At 36.6% G+C, this 21402-nt stretch overlaps 1 protein-coding gene across 7 annotated transcripts in view; it reads left to right on the top strand.

The window, feature by feature from the left end:
* The window catches only part of LOC113717125 (intermembrane lipid transfer protein VPS13), a 51597-nt gene that overhangs the window by 12466 nt on the left and 17729 nt on the right, over positions 1-21402 (top strand). For 4 of the 7 annotated variants that reach the window (XR_011822939.1, XM_072070368.1, XM_027241786.2 and 1 more), the window contains exons 9-24: positions 1647-1854; positions 3781-3849; positions 3950-4029; positions 5267-5416; positions 5730-5793; positions 11626-11727; positions 11928-12116; positions 12240-12367; positions 12836-12983; positions 13795-13890; positions 13995-14096; positions 14884-14942; positions 15111-15213; positions 17521-17709; positions 17839-17955; positions 20850-21133. Coding sequence is in view for 6 of the 7 variants with exons in the window: in XM_072070368.1 (XP_071926469.1) it covers positions 1647-1854; positions 3781-3849; positions 3950-4029; positions 5267-5416; positions 5730-5793; positions 11626-11727; positions 11928-12116; positions 12240-12367; positions 12836-12983; positions 13795-13890; positions 13995-14096; positions 14884-14942; positions 15111-15213; positions 17521-17709; positions 17839-17955; positions 20850-21133 (2088 nt within the window). In the remaining variant the exon portion in view is untranslated. Of the gene's footprint in view, positions 1-1646; positions 1855-3780; positions 3850-3949; positions 4030-5266; positions 5421-5729; positions 5794-6641; positions 7152-11625; positions 11728-11927; positions 12117-12239; positions 12368-12835; positions 12984-13794; positions 13891-13994; positions 14097-14883; positions 14943-15110; positions 15214-17520; positions 17710-17838; positions 17956-20849; positions 21134-21402 lie in introns of those variants that run through there. The other 3 variants (XM_072070367.1, XM_072070369.1, XM_072070370.1) reach the window with 3 other exon arrangements.

Genomic DNA, 21402 nt, shown 5'->3' with positions numbered 1-21402 from the left:
TTATATAATGGATGGTCACCAACCAAGTGATCACTCTTTTTCTCCTAAACTATGTTAACATGGTATCAGAGCAAATTTTTATGAGAGAAGTCGCAACTTTCAGTTAACTGAGCAAATTAATGGTCATTATTCATGAGCTATTTTTGTTGCAAAGAATTTTCATGGTCGCCATAGCATTGAACCTATACACAAGCCAGTAGAGTATACATTTCCTTGACATTTTCTCATTTTGACCAATCACATCTTATTGTGTTTGTCTTATCTTTTTGACAAGCCACATAAGCCCCATATGGTTTACATTCTGTTAATCGTATTTGAAGATTACAATTTTAAATTAAACTTGTAGAATGCACTGTGTTCCATTGAAGTATTCATAATATTATAATTAAAGGTATTGCAGCTTAAAGCATGAAGATGCATAATTAGAGGTGAGAAAGGTAAGGGTATTCAAGAGCTTAATTTACTCATTGGCTATGGTGCCAAACTGAAGATTTTCGAGATACATTTTGGATATCCATTTTTTCTGAAGAAAGTATGCTCTTGATATAATTTGATGTTGGCATGATATTTCAAATGCGTGAAGAACTTTTGTGTGTCCCAATTTGAAATTATTCCTAGAAGAGTGTGAGTTGTTAGAAGATCCAGTAGAGTATTGTGGAAATCTAACTTACACTACAAATTTTTTGCTTTCTGGTGTTAGTTAGATTGAAGGGTGTAAATCTGCAAATTGGGTTGATTCAATTTCAAATAGAGATAATGTGTTTGTGGCTCGAAACTGAGTGGCATGGAAGAGTAGAAACAAAAAGTTGTTGCCAGGGCAAGTGCACAATGTGTGTGCAGTGCTGTTGCTCATGTACATTGATTTGAACTGGTTAAAGACATATTATGCGAACTGGGTTTTGAGCATAGTCAACTTCTGAATTTAGCATCTGATAACCAATTAGCAATTTATAGTCCATGTAACCTATTTTTCCATGAGAGAATGATGCATATGAAAGTTGATTGCCATTATTTTAATTGGGTTGAGTTGCTAGAAGAGGCAATTAGATAATGTCTGGAACAATCTTTAAATTGATTTACCTGACGTTTTTACCCAATATTTTGGAGGTTTACTTGTTGGGAGCTTGTAATAAACATGCTACATCTTGAGGATATTCTTGAAGTATATATTTACATACATACATATATACATATATACACACACGCACGCTTGTTAGTATGTATAGTAGGGCTACCTACTATGGGATAACTCTTGTTGAGTCGGTTCAGTCAAAGTATTTTGGGAAATGTGATTTTGGAAGTCTTGATCAAAGCTGGGCACTGTGTATATTATGCCTCTACTTTAGTATTACATCATTACTTCTCTTACTATTTATGGAAGTACCATCCTAAATGATCAGAGATACAAGACAGATTCAGTTCAGCTCTTCAGATATTGTATTGCTGGGATTTTCTGAGTGTTGGAGTGAGTACTTAGGAGTTCCCATTTGACCATGCAGAACTCATACAAAATGGTCTAATAGATTTTTTTTGGTGCTGATAATACTACCAGTTTTTCCTTGAGAAATTCTCTTCTGTGGAAATTTACATTGTTTGCATTTTGCAACATCCTCAACTCTTCCTATTCTGTAATTGTTTCTTTTCAGATTGTCTAGTGGGAAAATAAGAGGGGGCCAAGTCAATAAAGTGATTGAAGTTCAGGGGTTGGAGTCATACTGTAGAACTTTTCAAGGGACTCTTGATTTGATGAGTATGTATGGTGGCATTGATTCAAAGTATCAAGATAATTCAAGACCTGAAGGCGATAAACATGTTCACATGTTATCCCCATTGAATGTGTTAGTGTATCTTTCGGTATGTATCTCTTGCTGCTTCCTATGCTTTGTTCCTCTGTTTAATTGTCCTTTTTGACTCTGCCTGCGCTATTGCTTCTTTTGTGTTACTTGATGTTATTGTTGAAACTTGAAACTTGATTTCCCCTCCTTTCTTGGTTGTTTGGACCACTACCTGACTCTGTTCCCACAAGAGAAATGCATCCCCCCACACCCCCGGCTCTTTGGATTAAGTGGAAGCTGATTTATAACCAATTCTTTTGGCCCCCTTCTGTTTATGAGCAGAAGCATCTGTGAAAGGTTTCAAAGAAAGGATGGACGACATGAGAGAATCCACTCTGGAATTTTGGCAGCAAATTCACTTGGATTTTATTTGGTCAACACTTTTTGATAACGCATCAATCTTAAAGCTATATCTGCCTTTGTAACCATTGTCGGGACAAAAAAAAAAAGAACAAAGCTAACAAAATATTTTTTAGTTCTGATACCAAATTGAATGCTGCACCAAAGAAGTTTGTAGAGTTGAGATCTGATTTCAGAATGTCTTGGCAGAAATCCTAAAGAGTGTAAAGAGAGTTTCAAGAATCTAAGATAGGAGAGGGAAGCAATTGGTGTTCAGGAGAAAGGAAGAGGACAACAAGGAGAAGAAATTCTTGAAATTCTGCCTAGATTTCCTTGTGATTTAATGTGAATGTGCGGCAGAAATTCTTGGGGTTCCATCTAGATTTCCTTAAGGTTTACCACCATGGTGTGACTTCCTTCAATACATAAAGGAGGCAGAATTCAACAAGATTGACTTGATAAAGAATTTTTACCTCAATTTTTTTTATGTTCCTAATTCCATTTTTTGCATGTATGTGGCTGTGTGGAAGTTTAATAGGCGCAAACATTCTTATGAAAAAGCACTTGACTGCTAAGAGACATTAACAGCGAATGAAGCTGAAAGCTAATAAATGTGAGAAGTCTAATTGGAGCTAGCTGCCAAATTTGGTTTTGACACATATAGAATCCAACAGAAAATCCTACTTTGTATTGTCATGTGGCTGACATTATGGCAGGCGCCTACTTCAGGAATCTACTCCAGCATATGGTGAGATTGAGTACCATACTCCAAAAACTCTTTAACAAAACAGACCATCTATAATAGGAAATTAGAGCTGACTGAAATACATCAAAACTGCTAGAAAAACGGAAGTCTGCTTTTACAATTTTCCATTTGCTCATATTCTTGCCTCTGCATCATGCATCAATGGTAATATATTAGTCCTTAATCACAGATGGCATTGTTTAGGATGCTTTGGACAGAACATGGCCAAGACATATACATTGGAAAATTGTTTAAAGTTTAGCACTGGCATGTAGATAACGTATATGGTGTAACATGAGCTTTGCATGGTCTCTTCGCAGTGTTTGTTAGCTTATGAAGGAAGTTCTTTGCTATCGGATAGGGCATCAGCTTAATACTGTCCTCAAAACCTGTTATTTATATGATGCACTTTGCAGTACAGAAAAGACAAAAATTCTTACATATGCTTTGCATAATTCTTTGAACGTGCCTTGAAGTTGGCACAGTTTTCACAAGTCATGTTTTTATGGTCGAATTTTCAGCTCTCGCACTTCATTATTATGAAAGGTGATTTTACATTTCTTTTGTATTTCTGGATGGGTATTTGTCTGCCCTTTTATGATACTTACAATCCTGTGTATTCATGCATTTTTTTTGTATCTATCTATTTTATTGCTTCTAATGCCTTATACTGCACCTAATCCAGCATAGATTAACTCTTTCTTTGTCATAGTTTTGTTTTCCTTCATAGCTTAGGTTCTTGATTGTAGTTTACTGAAACTATACTGTTCTAATGTGTATTTGTATGTGTGGTAGGCATATGGTCTGCCTGGTGTATATTCATATTTCTTTTTGTAACTTTTTTTCTTTTCCTTCCAATAGGTTAATAGATCAGGAAAGCTCGAGAACGATGCTCCTCAGTATAATGTTAATGTTGTTTTAACTAATCCGGTCTGTACATTTGTTACTGTTACTTTAAAGTGAAAATTTACCTTTAAGTTTGTTAATAATACCTTATCTTGATTAAATTTGTAACTTTTATCTCTTTTAGGTTGTGTCTTTGGATGAAGTTCAGTTGCAACAGATTTTGACGCTTTGTGATTATTTATCAACATGTCCAATGAGGGAGAAGTGAGTATGTTAACATGTCATTATCTGGAAAACATCTCAGCTTCATGCTCTTGTTTTGTCTGTCATGTCAATATGTTGTTCTTCATCTTTTCAACAGTTCTCTGGCTGGTTTTTGTCTCTTGGTAATGATAGAAGTGGTATTGGTATCTTGCCTTCTTTTCTTTTTTAGTTCAGTAACTGAATGTATCTTCACTCTGATTGGCTAGATTGGAGTTACTAGGAAACAAGAATATCCTAATGAAATGGCAAGTTGTTTTGATTTCTATAAAAATAGATTTGAGGAATCTTCAGCTCAAGTGCAACAGATATAACTTCTTAGGACATCCTCTGCACATCTTCTAAAAAAAATGGAAAGGACAAAAAACTATTGCCAAATGACCAAGGAGGAGAGAGAATAATGACTTCGTATCCCTGAAATCCCTTAGATATGGATGCTAAATACTGAAATAGAGGGGAGCACAAAAATACTCAAATGGTCCTAACAACCGAAAATGCTAATCCTTAATGTGTCTGGTAAGTGAAGTTGGTTTAGACTTTAACTACCTTGGAGCAGGCAGCCTTCTGATATTACTCTAGATGACCCAAATACCTAATGTTTCTACAGCAGCAGTGGCTCATCCTCTGCAGCTGTTGAAATTAAAAAAATATCCTGAGCATTCTAATTCTGCAAAACTAGTTTAAAGAACCATAAGGAAGACATGTTTACTGTGAGACCTTCCCTTGGGCCATGAGCTTTCTCTTCAACGATATACCTTAGACTTTGGTTTGCAAAGGGATTGTGCCTTTTTGAGGAGGTACTGTCTGCCAGCATGATCTCCTTGCTATTTGAAAGAGGTTCCTATTGAATCACATGAGCTATTAGCAAAAATAGAGATTTCGTCAATAGAAAGGAATGCTTTTACTGCAGTGGGTGAACGCTCTAGAAGAAAAGATGTTTGGAACCTCCTGCCACAAGGAAGGGGATCTCTGTATCGAGAGCTCCCTCACTTTCTGCTTTCGGTATATGAACAACTTAAAGTCAAGCTGTGATAATTTACTCATTTTTTTTAATTTACTGATTATCATAGGATACTTATTGTATGTGCTGGGATATATGTTATCGTATTTGGCTGTTGTTGTTTAATTATTCTAGGTGCAGGAATGTACATTTCCAGGACAAAATTATTTATCCTCCAAAATGTTTTGAAATTGATACACAAATGTAATTACCCTTTTGTGATGTCTTCAAACATTGTAGATATGGAAGGTATCGTCCTTGGTGGAGTCCTTTAGGGGAAAAGCACAAAGGTTGGCAAATAGCATGGTGGCACTATGCTCAGGAATCTGTGCTGTCAGATGTTCGAAAGCAGTTGAGGAGAACTTCTTGGAAGTACCTGGGAGAGCGTATGTAAGTATGTTCATTTCGTTGAAAGCTGTTTTCCTTCTTTTTGATTCTATGAACTGCTATGGTGGCATAGATGTTATTTTGTGTATGTTAATAATCTCGTAAATAGTTGCAACAGTAATATTTAGATATTAGTTACACATGTAGCAAATTCCGTCTTCACATTGGCCACAAAAGCAGTATTGGGTTCTACATTCTATCTTTTTTAAGTTCAAATGTCCAATTTTGTTCTCATCACCATTGACTTGGTATGTATGCATTATTCATACTCGTGTCTGTTATTGATAATAATGTTTGAACTTCATTTCAATGGCAGGAACCAACGCCGGAAGTATATTCATTTGTATAAAACCAAATTGAAATGTCTTCAACAAGATCAGGTATGGAATTTCATTTGTGGGGATTGATGTAGAATTTTTTGTAATACCTTTCTTCTGTTTAATTATTTGCTTTGTATCATAAACTCCATGGCCAATTGTTCAGTGCTTTTTTGCTATTAGTGTTGTAGTCTTTTGTATATATGTATAATCACACCAACAGCATGGCAAATGAACTCAATTAAAGTCCATATAAAACAATCAGAATAAGTTGGTAAAATTTATTATGACATTGGGAACCGTTGAAACTATTTATTACTAAGAAATCTGAATATTAATATTGTTGACAATCTCTCCAATGGGGCCCCAAATTGGTGATATTGTTACTTTCATCATGTTAATGTTTGCCTATAGCCATTCAATTTATTAGATGTGCTACATTTGTTGTCATTTCATAATCTTGCACCTTTAAAATCTTTATAGAAAAAATTATTCAGTTGGAATATGCGTGTTCATGGGAGCATAATATTTTTCCATATGTGCACTTCTGAAAGTAATTCGAAATACATGTCAAAATTAGCATATTGTTAAAAGCTGTGAAAGAATTAATCGTAAATTTGGTGGGAAGACCAGATTTTTACTGGCAAGTACAATAGTGCACTAAATATTGGGGGAGCAAATCTCGTCTTCTCATACTTATACCAGTGCAGCTAACAAAAAGTTCAGGGAAAAATAAGAAACTCTGGAAATTTGCTCAAGCATTATTTTGAAGTTGCTTGGAAGATTAACAGCGTAGTTGGGGGGCTCCAATGTTTACTTAAAGAGTCTCTATCACAAAGTAATGTCGTAGGAACTGGGAGTAATTCTGTGAACTTAATTTGTGTTAATTTTATTGTGAAGGCTACTCACGTAATTGCTGTTTCACATGGATATATTTGATTCTGATGTTTATAGCCTTGAACAAGGCAATATGTCATGCTTGCTGCATGAGGATGAATAACTGTTGTTCATAAACATGAACTGGCAAATATGTTTTTACGCTATACAGACAGTAAGAGACTTCCTTGATCATCGCAGATGAAGATAAAAGTTGAGAGCAAGGATAAGGGTATTAATCATTCCTGTAGAATCAGTTAAAGTTCTGTAAACTTGGTTATCAATTTGAATTTGTGACAGTTAGGGCTGTCCATATTTTGCCATCCTTTATGGATCTTTATAAGGTTGGCAAAGTAGAAAAAAAAAAGGTTAAGAAGTTTTAAGAATTCTACGAGGAAAGAATTTTAAAAAACTCTGAACTAAATGATGCATTGTTTTTGCTGAGGAGACCAAGCACGTGACACAGGATGACTTTGTTAACAAAGGAAAATCGACAAGAATTCTTTGTGCACTAAGAGATAAAGCAAGTTTGAGAAGAATTCCAGGTCAGCTTTTCAAATAATGGACATTGACATTCATAGACATTTCAGAAACAACATTGGCATTGTGGTATCTCAGTTGAAAAAGAAGACAACTTTTTGGAACTTTTGGTCAATGCTTTTTGTTAACGAAGTTTTGGATGGAATATATTTCACTCCTTCATTGAGAGAAAATGTTACATATATATACATGCACTAACACCTCTATGTTAGGAAAGTTAACTGTCAATCAGTTAGAGTCCTATAATTAAGCTATCCCTATAATCAAGCTATTCCTACAATTACACTATCCCAATAATCAAGCTATTCAAAATAAATTCCTATATTTAATTCTGTAACACTCCCCTTCAAGCTGGAGCATAGATGTTGCTCATGCCCAGCTTGTTACAAAGGTAATCAACTCGAACCCCATGTAGAGTCTTCGTAAAGAGATCTCCCAATTGTTCTCCAGTCCTTACAAATCCTGTAGAAATCAAACCCTGCTGTATTTTCTCACGAACAAAATGACAATCTATTTCGATTATGAGTGGCTGCCATAGAAAGGAATAACCTGACAGATGTTAACTTAGCAACAGGGGAAAATGTGTCAGAATAATCTAGTTGATGCAAAGGCCAATTATGAGTGGCTGCCATAGAAATGAATAACCTGACAGATGTTAACTTAGCAACAGGGGAAAATGTGTCAGAATAATCCTCTCCATAGATTTGGGCATAGCCTTTGGCAACAAGGCAAGCTTTCAACCGAGCAACCGACCCATCAGGATTGAATTTAACTGCAAAAACCCACTTACTCCCAATAGCCTTCTTCCCTGCAGGTAAATTTACTAAGTTCCAAGTATCATTACCATCTAAGAGTATTCATCTCCTCTATCATAGCATTGCGTCATCCGGGATGGGATAGGGCTTCATGAACAGTTTTAGGAACGGAGATAGAATCAATAGATGCAATAAAAGAACAAGAAGAGGTGGGTAAATGATTATGAGATACACACGAAGACACAGGATAAGTGCATTGACGCTTACCTTTGCGAAGAGCAGTAGGAAGATCATCACTTGAGACAGGATCTGGTAATGAAGGAACTGGTTCAGGACATGCATCAGGAGGCTTTGTCGTCGAGAATATACCGAGTAATTGGAGGTTTAGCAGAGGAAGAACTTGAAGATGTGCCAGTATAGATTAACAAATCATCATCCTCCTCCTGACATGAATGAGATGAGGAGGGGGTAAAATGTGTATTTTCACGAAAACTAACATCAACTGACACAATGTACATGCCGAGACTAGAACAATAACATCTATATCCTTTTTGGACACGGGAATAACCAAGAAAAATACATTTCAATGATTTGGGGTCTAATTTAGTGACTTGGGGACGAGAGTCGCGAACAAAACATGTACACCCAAAGATTTTAGGTTCGATGGAAAACAAAGGTCTATTTGAAAAAAGAGTATTATAAGGAGTCTCACCATTCAGAACAGATGAAGGCAGACGATTGATTAGAAAGCAAGCTGTGGACACTGCATCAGCCCAGAAATGTTTAGGAACATGCATTTGAAATGATAAGGCTCTTGCAGTTTCGAGCAAATGTATATTCCTTCGTTCTGCGACCCCGTTTTGGGATGGTGTATCCACATAAGAGGTTTGATGAATAATGCCATTTTGCACCATATAAGATTGTAAAGGTGCGAATAAATATTCTTTGGCATTGTCATTTCGCAATATTTGTACAGAACGCTTAAATTGAGTTTTAACCTCAGCACAAAAAGCACAAAAATGAGAAAACGACTCTGACCGATTTTTCATTAAATATAACAAAATCATACGAGAATGGTCATCGACAAAAGTAACAAAATACTTGAATCCAGTTTTAGAAATGACTGGACTAGGTCTCCAGATATCTGAATGAACTAATGCAAAAGGAGCATCCGCTTGTTTATTGACTCTAGGACTTAGATTAACACGATGATGTTTGGCAAACTGACAAGACTCACAATCTAATGAAGACAAAGTCTGAAATTGTGGACAAAGTGTCTTTAACAACGGGAGAGAAGGATGACCCAGCCTACAATGTGCTTCAAATGGAGTTACAATTCCAGAACAAGCTATAGACTTTGGTATCTGTGTGTCAAGGACGTAAAGACCTCCAGATTCATGCCCTTTACCAATAATCTGCTTCGTCGTAAGATCTTGAAACAAGCAATAGTTAGGAAAGAATTGGGCAGAACAATTGAGGGCACGAGTAAGTTTACTCATAGAAATTAGATTAAAAGACAACTCAGACAAACTTAAGACAGATGACAATGAGATTAATGGAGTGGGGTTAACTGAGCCGGATCCAAGAACACGAGATTTTGATCCATCAGCTAAAGTAATTGTAGGTGCAGATGTGTGTGGCTGAAAGGTAGAAAATAGACTAGAATTACCTGTCATATGATCTGTGGCACCAGAATCAATTACCCATTTGGAGGACGAGGAGGACACAAAGGCATGTGTTTGGTTTACCTGACTTAGCGATGGCAGTTACGGGGGTAAATGAAGACTTTAATGACGCTTGATACTGAGAAAATTTAGCAAATTCATCTGCAGAGATCGTAACAGACTTTTCATGGTTAATCGCATCATTGGGTGAAGCAATATGTGCGAATTGAGTTCTCTGGTTCCTGTACTGCAATTTCTTATAATCACGCTTCATATGACCCGGCTTATGACAATAGTGACACACAATCACTTCTGCATTCTGTCCCCGCGTGTCAATTCCTTTACCACCACCTTTGTATTGCTGTTTTCCAAATTCATATTTGTTAGTTTGACCAACAAGAGCATTGCTGGACTGAACAGACTGGGAATTCTCTGTGCGAAGTACCCTACTAAACATATCTTGCAAGGATGAAATCTCAGGACTCGAAAGAATATGAGATTTAGCAGCTTCAAATTCAAGTGAAAGACCAGCCAAAAAACTCATAATTGCCATCTGTTCCCGTTGAATTTGCTGAACTTTCACATCAGAACTAAACAATAATAACAGATTAAGCTCCTCATAATTTTTCTTAAAATCCATAAAATAAGTCATGATGGACTTATTTTGTTTCTCTGCAAGATAAAAGGCTTGACACACCTCATATATGCGAGAAATGTTCCCTTTACCAGAATACAAAAATTCTAAATACTCCATTAACTTCTTAACAAATTCACAGTGATTAATTAAGCTAATTACCTCATTGTCAATAGAATTCCGTATTTGCAGGAACAATCTAGCGTCTTCCCTTAGCCATGTCCGTCTTGAACCATCCTTTGGAGGATCATCAGTCAGATGATTGTCTTTATCAATGCTTCGCAGATAAAGACGAACCGTTTTACTTCAATCAAGGTAGTTAGAATTGTTGAGTTTGTGGTCCGTGATCTTAGACATCACGGGAACCACATCAGACGTAACGACAGATTTCGTTTCTGCCATGGGTTCAGAATTAATAGAAAAAAAAAACAAAAAAAGGACTGATCTGAACTCTTTAAAACAAGAGTGAAGAATAGAACACAGATGTGTCCTATACAGAACTAGATGAACCGAATGATGACTAATGAATTTTCTGGCAGCGGACAGAGACCCTAACCTTGATGGTAGGGCTCTGATACCATGTTAACGAAGTTTTGGATGGAATATATTTCACTCCTTCATAGAGAGAAAATGTTATATATATATACATGCACTAACACCTTTATGTTAGGAAAGTTAACTATCAATCAGATAGAGTCCTATAATTAAGCTATCCCTATAATCAAGCTATTCCTATAATTACGCTATCCCAATAATCAAGCTATTCATAATAAATTCCTATATTTAATTTTGTAACACTTTTAAACTTGGGAAGAATATTCTGGTCTACACAAAGCCGAGGAAACAGTGAACTTAATAGTTGCTGGAATTTCTTAATTAATTTGGTGTGTTGGAATACAAGTAGCCTATTTGGGAGGTAGAATAAATAACATTAGGTGCTCTTTGTTCTGAATGAATAGGAGGAAAAGGACAGGACAGGACAGGACAGGACAGGAAATGGATGCGTAAAAGTTTTTTGTGTTTGGATTGTTTTGAGGGAGGGGGAAAGGAAGGGATAGAGTAAGTTACTAAAGTTTTATTTTCATCCTAAAATCAGCACAAACATGGAAATGGGGCGGAAGGAAACCATTTTTATGAATTTAGTGTAGTACCTAAATTACCCTAATTTCAATCAAAGTTTGGTATTTGATTCCTTTCCTTTCCTTTCTGTCCTCATCCCTAACAATGTACTGTCTTTTTATTTTTATTTTTTACATATCTTATCCAAACAAGATGAATGTCTGTTTTGTCCTTGTTGACTCAGTTTTCTTTTTCCATTTGCTTTTGCTTTATCTTTAGAAATGTACAGCTTATGTTAATCTTTTATTTCTCTTGTCAATGACTTCTAATATCCATGTTGTTACATGCTTGCCTTGGCCTTAATCAGGCAATCGAGGAAGATGTTCTTTGCGAGTTGGAGGAAATGGAGAGACTATGTGATATAGACGACATATTAAGTTATAGGTCTGCTGCGGAGCGTGAGATAAAGGTACATATTGTGGTTATTCTAGCTTTGGAGTGTTGACTGAAACATCATTCTCTACATGCCATAGCCCTGTGGTGAATTTGTTTCGTTAAACTTTAGCTCATTGTGGACATATATCGTTTTGACACCTGTCACTTTTAGCATGTTGAATGATTTTGGGATGCCCTTGCTTATTTTCTTGGGTTATGTTGGTAATTTTCTAGGATTTACTCGCGACTTCATTGTCTAGCCGCGGAAGTAATGGTGCCAACTTGGACATGTCTTTGGAAGATGAGCGTCCTTCAAACAAACCTCGTGGATGGTTGAACTGGCTATCACGCGGCATGCTAGGGGCTGGTGGAACAGATGATTCTAGTCAGTTTTCTGGTGTTATTTCGGATGATGCAATCAAGGTAGGAGCAGCTATCAGGAAACTTGGCACTTATTATTGTACTTATGAAATATGAATGTGACTGCAATGCTGTATTCCTGTCAATAGTTGTAGTCTGTAAGGTTATTGATATTTGTTATTACAGGATATCTATGAGGCAACGAAGTTCCGTCCTGCTCCATCAATGAATGAAGATGCTGCCAAAGCTGATGAAATCTTCTTATCTTCAATCAAGTTTAACATTCATCAATTTACTTTTACTCTGCAGAGCGTGTATGTTTTTTCTCTTGTATTAAGAATGAATATGACTATGAGAAACATTTATACCTTATCTTGTTTTGTATGTCCATGTACCAAAAGTTGCTTACGGAGCTCCAAATTTTAATTCCTTTAAAAGAGTCTCTAGTGATCCTCGAGCAAATACGTGTATAGCGTGCATGATAAAATTCTGGTTTACTTGACACCTTAAGAGTTTTAGGACTATATAGTTCAGAACCTCCATTCCTTGGTTTTATACTTCACCAAATGAAATATGCCATTATTTATCTTCCTCCCCGGGGTGTCTTTTAACTGGTCAAATGTTTTTAGTAGATCACTGGTATGATAAGGCAAATCAGATGCTTGGAAACTTGGTCTTTCTGCTACGACGTATAAATTGTAATGTCATTGTCTTATTGTTAGCTAATATTTATTGGTTTCTTTAAAAATGACAATAACTTGTAAGTTGCTATCATCTTTTAGGAGATTGGGACGCGCAATTGCTCATTTGATGCTTGATAGTGTTTCCACTGAATGCAAGATTTGGGAAAGATATACTGGAATCACTGCTACAATTAATGCAGTCCAGTTGTTTAATCCATTTAATAATCAAGTTATTCTTATGACAAAGGTTGGTGCTGACTTTCTCAAGTATAATTTATTTAACATTTGATGCAAAATGAAGGCATTACTTCTATGATTGACATTGTGTAAGTAGCATGATATAGGACAATTTACAAGATATCCTGATCGTTCATCCTATCTATACTTGATTCATATTCTTCATGTTCAATTAACCAGCTGGTGAAATCTACCTGGACTAGCTACTTTCATAGCTATACTTAATCCACACCACATTATGTTTTTCTTTTATAATCATTCTGCAACTATGTATTGCTGTATTAACTTGCCTATGTACCTTTGCATAGCTTTGGCTGTGCCACCAAAATTAACTGCTCCTTGCCCATATCTGTGCCTTGCCCATATACGCTGGGTCTTCTGTGTTTCATAAGGAATTCAGCATGCTTCTTATTGTTCCATCTTTATCATTCCAGTCTCAAATCCCTCTCCTCTGTGTCTGTGTTCTTTGCATTTGTGAGCTTGCTTAATGTTGTGTTTGTGGGTGACTGCATGGGAGACCTTGCATAGTTTTTGAGCATGTGACTACTACATTTAATTATTCAGTAATTGCATACGACCACGAAACTGCCAGGTTGTCGGCAAAGAGGTGGGGAGACTAAATTTTCCCCTCCTTCCCTGGTGCTCCCTGTAAGCTTGTTGTGCTGCGTCTATCTTCTTAGTTTTGTTTCCAGTGGTAACATTCATGCACCTGTAATTTAAAAACATATTCTAATTGGTTCAAGCAAAAATATCCTTCCCAGACCAGATTACTGGTTTATGCATGCTTTGCAGTTTCTCATCACTGACATTAATCTTTTCAGATTAACACCAAGGAAAATGAACTCGACATTGAACCATCCGTAAGTATCCAAGTTGAGGTTTTGCCTCGCAGTTGTGAAGTTAGTTCATCAGTGAAGGTACTTCTGGTTTCCTATTCTCCTGCATTTTTCCCCCATCTGGATTATCGTCCTTTCTGATATTGTCTAGTTGTGTTGTAATATATTGTAACATCCATGTCTAGGTCAATCTTCAGCCTATTGAAGGGAAATGTGACACAAGATTTCTTATGGATAATCTGGAGTTCTTTTATATCTTCGGCAATTTCAAATTTCAACAGGAAAGGGTAAGTATTCAAGCAATAAGATACGGATTGTAGTATCAAAATTTATCACTAAAGCATATTTTCTATGTAATTAATATCATTTGGCTATTCCATGTGATCAAATGAGTAATACTTCTTGTTGTTATTCTAAAAAATAAGATTCGTTTCCATGTGATCAATTTCATTTGATATCTGAGATTCGTTTCATACTTCCTAAAATTTTCTGTATAGTTTAGTTTAGTGCATGGCTGTACGCTTACCATTATGTAACTCTATTATTGGTTTTGTAGATGATCTGGCATTCTTTAGGCACCATCTGAACAAAGGGATAAATAGAATTAAGTACAGTGTATTTTATTACTTATCTTGAATGTTTAGTTTTCCCTGCAGGAAATTTTTTAATAACTAGGCATTGTACTGATGATCATCTGCTAACTGTCACTTTCACGTGTCATTACTTCACCGAACATGCACCTTCCCTTTTTCATTTTACCTCGCTTTCCTGAATAAACACTGTCCAGAAACAAATTCTTCTGTTATTTAAACAATGGCTTAATGTTTCTTCTTTGTGGAGAAAGCGCTATACTATAGTTTGTCTCCTCAAAGAAATGTGATATTAAATTACACCACTATGTTGACCTATTCTAGGTGCCTTATACTGTTTGGAACAAAATACTTCGTGTAATTTTGGGTATGCAATGATTTTCTTCACCTGATTTATTTCACAATATATTTTTATTTTTTGGGTTAGAGATCTGGCAAATATATGTTATTCATATGCACTAATTACTTGTCTGTCTTCATGTAGATTCTATCATCAATTAATGAGATCAGTAATGTCCACACGAGACTCCTGTCTAAAATTGAGTAAGTTCAGTTTTATAATTTGTAACATTTTTTTTTAAAAATTAGCTAGTTTCAGTTTTGAAAATTGAACTCGATGTATGTCAAAATTGCTATTGTGGTTGGACAGGTTTGAGCTAGCATGTATACAAATTTTGTGAATTGCTCTACCTTTTCTCCTTTTTTTTGCAGTTGCATTTTATCAAATCGAAAAAGCGTAATGTGGGATGTCAATCTTGCCAATCTTCTTTTTACGATACCATGGGTGGACAGAAACTTTGAAGAGCACAAAGTGGTAATTGCATGATAACACTCGTTAATTTCTATTTTGATCACTGGCATCACAGGACAGTGTTGAAGTGCATAAAATGGTAATTGCATGATAACGCTCATGTTTGTCACTTTTCTTCAATTCAAGTCTAATTTTTACTTCATTTTGATACGCTTCTTCTTAATGTTTTCCTATAAGCAAAATGTTGGGCCTCAAAAATATAGTTGAAAACTTGCATGGTACTTCCAGTCTCTGGTTTGATAATTATGTTGTCTAGACTTCACATTTAAAAGTGTTGTTTGTTTCAAATCTGAGCATGTTCGTGTTAGATGTATTATGATTCTCATCTACCACAGTTTTATCTAATATGTTTGTGTTTGTTTGGCTGGTTTGGGAATGTCTAGATTAAGAAAATGTAGGCAGTTGGTATTTCTGGAGATTTTGGTGGTTCTATTTTAATGTGATTTTGTGAAGAAACATTGAAGAACGGGTTATCAACCAATTGACAATAATGTGAATTTTGAATTACACCATTATTATGGATTTTGAAGTCCTGTCTATGAGAGTTGTCAGAATCCTGAGAAATTTCAAATCCCATAGTTGATGTGAAAATAAAGAATAATAAATTGGAAGTTTGAAGAATTACATATATTTATTATTCCTTCGGCAAAAACCATGTATGCTAGACATACTCTGAGATGATGTTCTTTTAACATGCATAGCCAAAAGACGTATTATCTACCTCGTTGGGCTGTGCATGAAGTCTAAAAACCTTATAGGAGTTAAACTTGTGTAGATTCCTAAATTTTCTATACTCTGAGACTTTTCTGCTGCTATGTTCTTATGATTATTTATCAATATAGATGTGCTGAGAACTGAACATGAAATGGCAAAAAGAAATGGATATTCCTGTGAAATGGGTATGATGTAGTACAAGATGGGTTAGATCTTGCCTTACTAGCACTAGTGGAAGAATGAGAAATTGTGGCCTGCGTAGGGCTGTGAACGGTACCCGTGAACAGTATAGTGGGAAGAAAAGAAGAAAAGAGGGTAAGAAGAAGGAAAAGCAACTAGTCACCTAAAACTCAAATTTTGTTCATCAATTCTCGAAGTAATGTAGATACACAAGTATTTATAACTAAAAAACTTCCTAAAACTTCTCCCAAAACTGTATTTTAAATAAAAAATTTAACTAGCTGTAGAACTCTAATTCCTGCAGGAAGTTACCTTCTAACAAAGGACTCCAATTACTCACCGAACATAATAAAGACTCAAATTCTAGAATTCTCCGAAAGAACAGAATATACTAAAGTAATAAATACAGAGAATTGAATATGACTATCACAGACTCCAAGAATCACCATGGACAAACTCCTTTAGACCAAAATTTCTTCTTGTTTGCCAATGAGCCTTTAATTTTATTCTTAGGCTTCCAAAGATGCGAATATGTGTCCAACAAGCTTGGGGCTGCTTCACCAGGGTAGGAACTAATTAATTATAAATTGACTTGGACAATTATTCTGCTTCATCAGAGAATTGACTTGGACTGCATTGGACACTCGAGTTTAATTAAAATGAGGCAGTTTGTGGTAGTTGGCTTTGTCCTTGAGATGTTAAAGCTCAGTTTTAAACAAAACTGTGGAGTCAGTGAACTGGTTTTAATCCTAACCTCCCTTGGAGAGACGGTTCTGTACTAAAATCTCCACAACCTACCAACTATAGATACTTTCTAAATGTGTGGTTGGCATGGGTGAAAGCACCTGCATTTGACCATTTAAGTGTTAACAAGTCGTTTGAGGTTGGTCTGCTTTCATGCTGAACCCTAGATGTGAAATGATGCTCAACTCCATAGTATATGTCATGTTACAGTCGAAATAGATGTACTGGTTAAGTTACTTTGAGCTCTGGCTTAGTCATAGCCCTTCTCTCTATGCAACATAAATTTCAATTTAAGGTATAAAAGGCTCAACTAGAATATCAACTATAAATTGCATAGAGAAGGAATCTTGAGACAATTGCTACAAGGAAGAATCTGTTGCTAATATGCTGACAATATTAACATAGGAATGCAGCAAGCCCAAAACAATCAAAATGTTGAAATCACCAGTAGCTAGACAAACATATAGTAAAGTTTTAGATTCATCAATCTGACAAAAAAACCATGGCACCATGTTGCTATTTTGATCTACGACACTTCCGTTGTTTCAGCTTGTTGGTTAGGAAATGCTATGAGTTTTCTTATATATGCTTGAAGCCTTCAGGCTGGCATCTTTATTTGTACATATCACAATTTCAGAATTTTGCACTAATCTCAAACTTAACAATTGGCAGGTAGTAGAACTTGGAGATTTCACATTTAAATCTAATTTTAAGAGGGGTTCTTTGGCTTCTGATCTGCAAGGTCATTCTCACCGTCATCTGAGTGACTACTTGAGCTCCAGTTCCGGTGATTTCTTCCCTATGGGTTTCCAACTTGATGATTTCTATGATCACTATCAGCTTAACTTTAGCAATTTTGAGGTCAGGATTCCATACTCTTCAGTTCTGCTGATGGTTTGAAAATGAAATTTATAGTAGTTTCACGTCTATGTTCATACTATAGAACTTAAAGCTGTTTCAAGGCTGTAATTTTGAAATTGTGACTTTCAGGTTCTAGTGTCAATCCCTTGTTCAACTGAAGCCATCCCAATTTTCGAGAAATTGAACTTTTCAGCGAACTTAGAATCTTGCATTATTCCAGATGAGGCAATATTGAAAAGATTAGATGTAAGTATGTCTCGCTTTTTCTATTTCACATTATTGGCTTTGCTAATGCAGAGATTTTCTTAGAACTGCTTTTCTCTAAAGGCATCATGGGCAATTATTCCGCTCTGTTTTGTCTATTAATTGTCACATTAGTAGGCTTCGTAGAATTTCCTATCCTTGATGTTTTTACCATATCTTGTTACATAAGGCAACAAGTTTCACACTTGCATATTATATTATCCAACCAATTTGAGGCATTTACTTAGGGCTCATGCCTTTAAGCCCTCATTAAAAAGCAAGATGAAACAACTATTCTTTATACTGAAGGCTGTGCTGGGAGAGGGGGGAGGATGGTTTGTGATTGGTAGGGCAGCAATCATGCCGAGCAGAGTGGTTTTTTCCCCAAACGTGAACATGAGCTGGATCTCCATCACACAGGCATGGCCAGGGTTCCAAAGCCACCAGTTCCAGTTTGTTTGAAAGGCAGAATTGTCACGCCCCGGGCCCACAGGCCCAAGACGCGACCAGAGTTTCATCAGCCAAGTCCAACTATTTGGGTTTCCATCCTCGCTAGCCCAAAATGGATATTCCAAGTTGTACTTGAGTGCTCAGCCTCCACTTAAGTATTGGTCTATAGCACTGTACATTTTCGATGCGGAACGGGGTATTACATTCACCCATCCTTTTTAGACTTTGCGTCCTTCTAGATTGTCAGCTCAGTTGTGTTAGATTCTAGAGGTGGCTCGTCCGGGCTCTAGAGGTGGCTCCTGCCCTAAGGTCAACGTAGCACTTAGTTCCTTCACTCCCTTGTGTAGTCCGGCCCAATACCACTAGCCTAGTCTCACCCTCTGCAAAGACCACAGGAGATTCGCCCTGATACCATAATGTCAAGCCCGGGCCCGTAGGCCCAAGGTGCGACCAGAGTCTCAATAGCCAAGTCCAACTATTTGGGCTCCATCCTTGCTAGCCCAAAACGGATAGCCCATGTTGGAATTGAGTGCTGAGCCTCTACTTAAGTATTGGTCTATAGCACTTTACATTTCTGATGTGGGATGGGGTATCATAGGAGCTGAACTGGCCCTTGTAGGGATGGTTATTGTTATGATTCTGAAACCTTCAGTTCTGGTCCTGCAAATTACATTTAGTCACTAATGGTTATAGATCGATTCTAAAAATATATGATAGTGAATTTGCAAAAAACTGAAGTTAATGAATTTAGGGGGGAAAAAGGAAGCTTTCATGCTATAATTAGTAAACAAGGAAAAACAAGCTGATACAGCTTATATGAAAAAATATTTCACCATTGTCTGAAAAGAGTTAACTTGGTCTATCTCTCTATCTTTTATTATTAATTTTTTCCCAAATGGATGGTTCGAACAGGACCAGAACTGCTCCAGGTCCATGTTTAATAAACCAAGTCCAAAACTTTCAGCTAGGGTTCCAGTCCAGGTTCTGGTTCTGGTTGGTTTCAGTTTGACAAATTTCCTGTTTGGTATCATGGCCGTCCTACCATCAAGTATCCAATGATGAGCGGGGTCTCAAGCTGCACATAAGTTTTTGGCAGATCGAGCTCAACTTGTAAATTTAACATAAGTTATTCACTAACCAAGGAAATAAAGAAACTAATAAAGCTTGAAGAGCTCATGAGCCGAGGATTAGAGGGTTCGAATTTGACTATTTTAGGCTCTGCTTAGATTAGGAGTTTTTTTTTTTTTTTTTAAAAAAAAAAACCTCATGTTTTTTCCCAACAAAATCTACATTAACCTCCCAAAAACACACCAAAAAGTAACCCATAAAACACACACCAACACCACAATATCCCCTCTTTCTCGTCCACCACCTGTGCTCCCCCAACACCCACTTCCGCACCCTCCCTTCCCCTGTCCGCCGGAAAGAGGGAAGGCGAAGGGGAGGAGGAAAGGGTGAAGAGAGGAAGGAGGGAGGGGGAGGGAGGAGGAAGGAGAGAGTAGGGGGTGGGAAAAGGAGTGGGGAGATGAGGGTAAAAGGGAAGAGATGGGTAGAGGTGACGGGGGTGGAGGTAGGTGAGGTCGAAGAACACCTTTAAAAACACCCCAAAAAAACACACATCTGGAAGGTCTTTTCAAACTTTTTCTGCATCCAAAAAGTTATTTTAAAACTTCTTCACATTAAAATGTTTAAAAACACCCTTAAAAACCCAATTCAAAGTGTCCCTCAGTTGTTCAAGCAGCTCGAGCTCGACAATTTTTGATTGGATTCAAGCTGTGGACTGTTGAGTTAATGAGCTGCTCACTTTGTTTGCAGACTTAATGAGAGGTGTATGGTAGCCCTGCCACGTCTTATATGTAAAACCAAAGTATCTATGAAAAGCCTTCATCTTCAACTATACTCATTTTCCCTTTCATCCAAACTTCGTGCCCTCAAAATGAAGAGAATGGAGAGTGCCACAAGAATGATGTTAGAGAGGGGGAGAGAGATGGGAGTTTTTCAATTGAGCTTGGAACTTTTCTAGGTTTATTTTCCTTTCCGTGGCTTTCTGTAAGCAAGCATGTCAGCAAATAGGTTAATCATTTGATTTGTTGACTCTCCCAAGTTTTTCTGCACTATGCTTGAGGTCTGCCTTTATATCTTGTAATTCTGGCATCTTCCAACTTATCTCTTCCTATTTGCTGATTGAGGGTCATCCTTCATATCCTTTGGCTAAAATAAAATCAAGGTCTTTGTTGTATTATTTTACAAGTCTAATAACAATGACTTGTAGCAGGCCAGAAAGCATCGTCTTTGAAGACCTGTACTTAATATAACCTTAAGAAGGAAAAAAAAAACTACTAGATTGTGTGAGCTCTTCTTAAATACGGGATTTTTTTCCCTTCATCAATGATTGCATATGGTGACATATGTTGATATATTCACTTTTTTTGTTCTTTGTGTTTCAGGTCTACATCCACATTCCATCAATTCTTTTCCACTTTTCGCCATCTATATATTGTAGCATTTTGGGTTTAATTGGAAATTTTAATGAGCTGCACTGCAAATCAGAGTGTGCAGACCTGAATAATGGAAATGAGGTTCATAACAACTCAAATGGACTTGGGACTTCTGAAGTTTTCTGGTTTTCTGTTAGTGCAAGTTTGGAGTTTGTTAATTTCAAAGTTGACCTTGAAAATGAAGTGGAAAATGGCTATGTTCTCCTGCTTTGCCCTTGGAGTTTAGATGTTAGGTATGGTCCTTGCATTAAATTTTTATTTTGCACATTCAAAGTAAATAATGGCACTATCATCAATTGTTGGATGGAATTTTAATGTGGTAAGTTCCTTTCAGTTGTTGCTTTATGATCTGGATTGATATGTCACAGATTGGCAGTGTACTTTATATTTCTCTTTTGCTACATGCGTTACTTTTAGATACAGGAATCATTGCATGTCTATGCAATGCATATACTTACCAACTACATCTCTGGGTCAATTAAAGCAACTAGCGACAAGACAT

This window comes from Coffea arabica, chromosome 11c (assembly GCF_036785885.1).
Source record: "Coffea arabica cultivar ET-39 chromosome 11c, Coffea Arabica ET-39 HiFi, whole genome shotgun sequence".
Lineage (NCBI taxonomy): Eukaryota > Viridiplantae > Streptophyta > Magnoliopsida > Gentianales > Rubiaceae > Coffea > Coffea arabica.
Note: the sequence above shows the minus strand (reverse complement) of the source record. Positions and strands in the feature narration are given on the sequence as shown.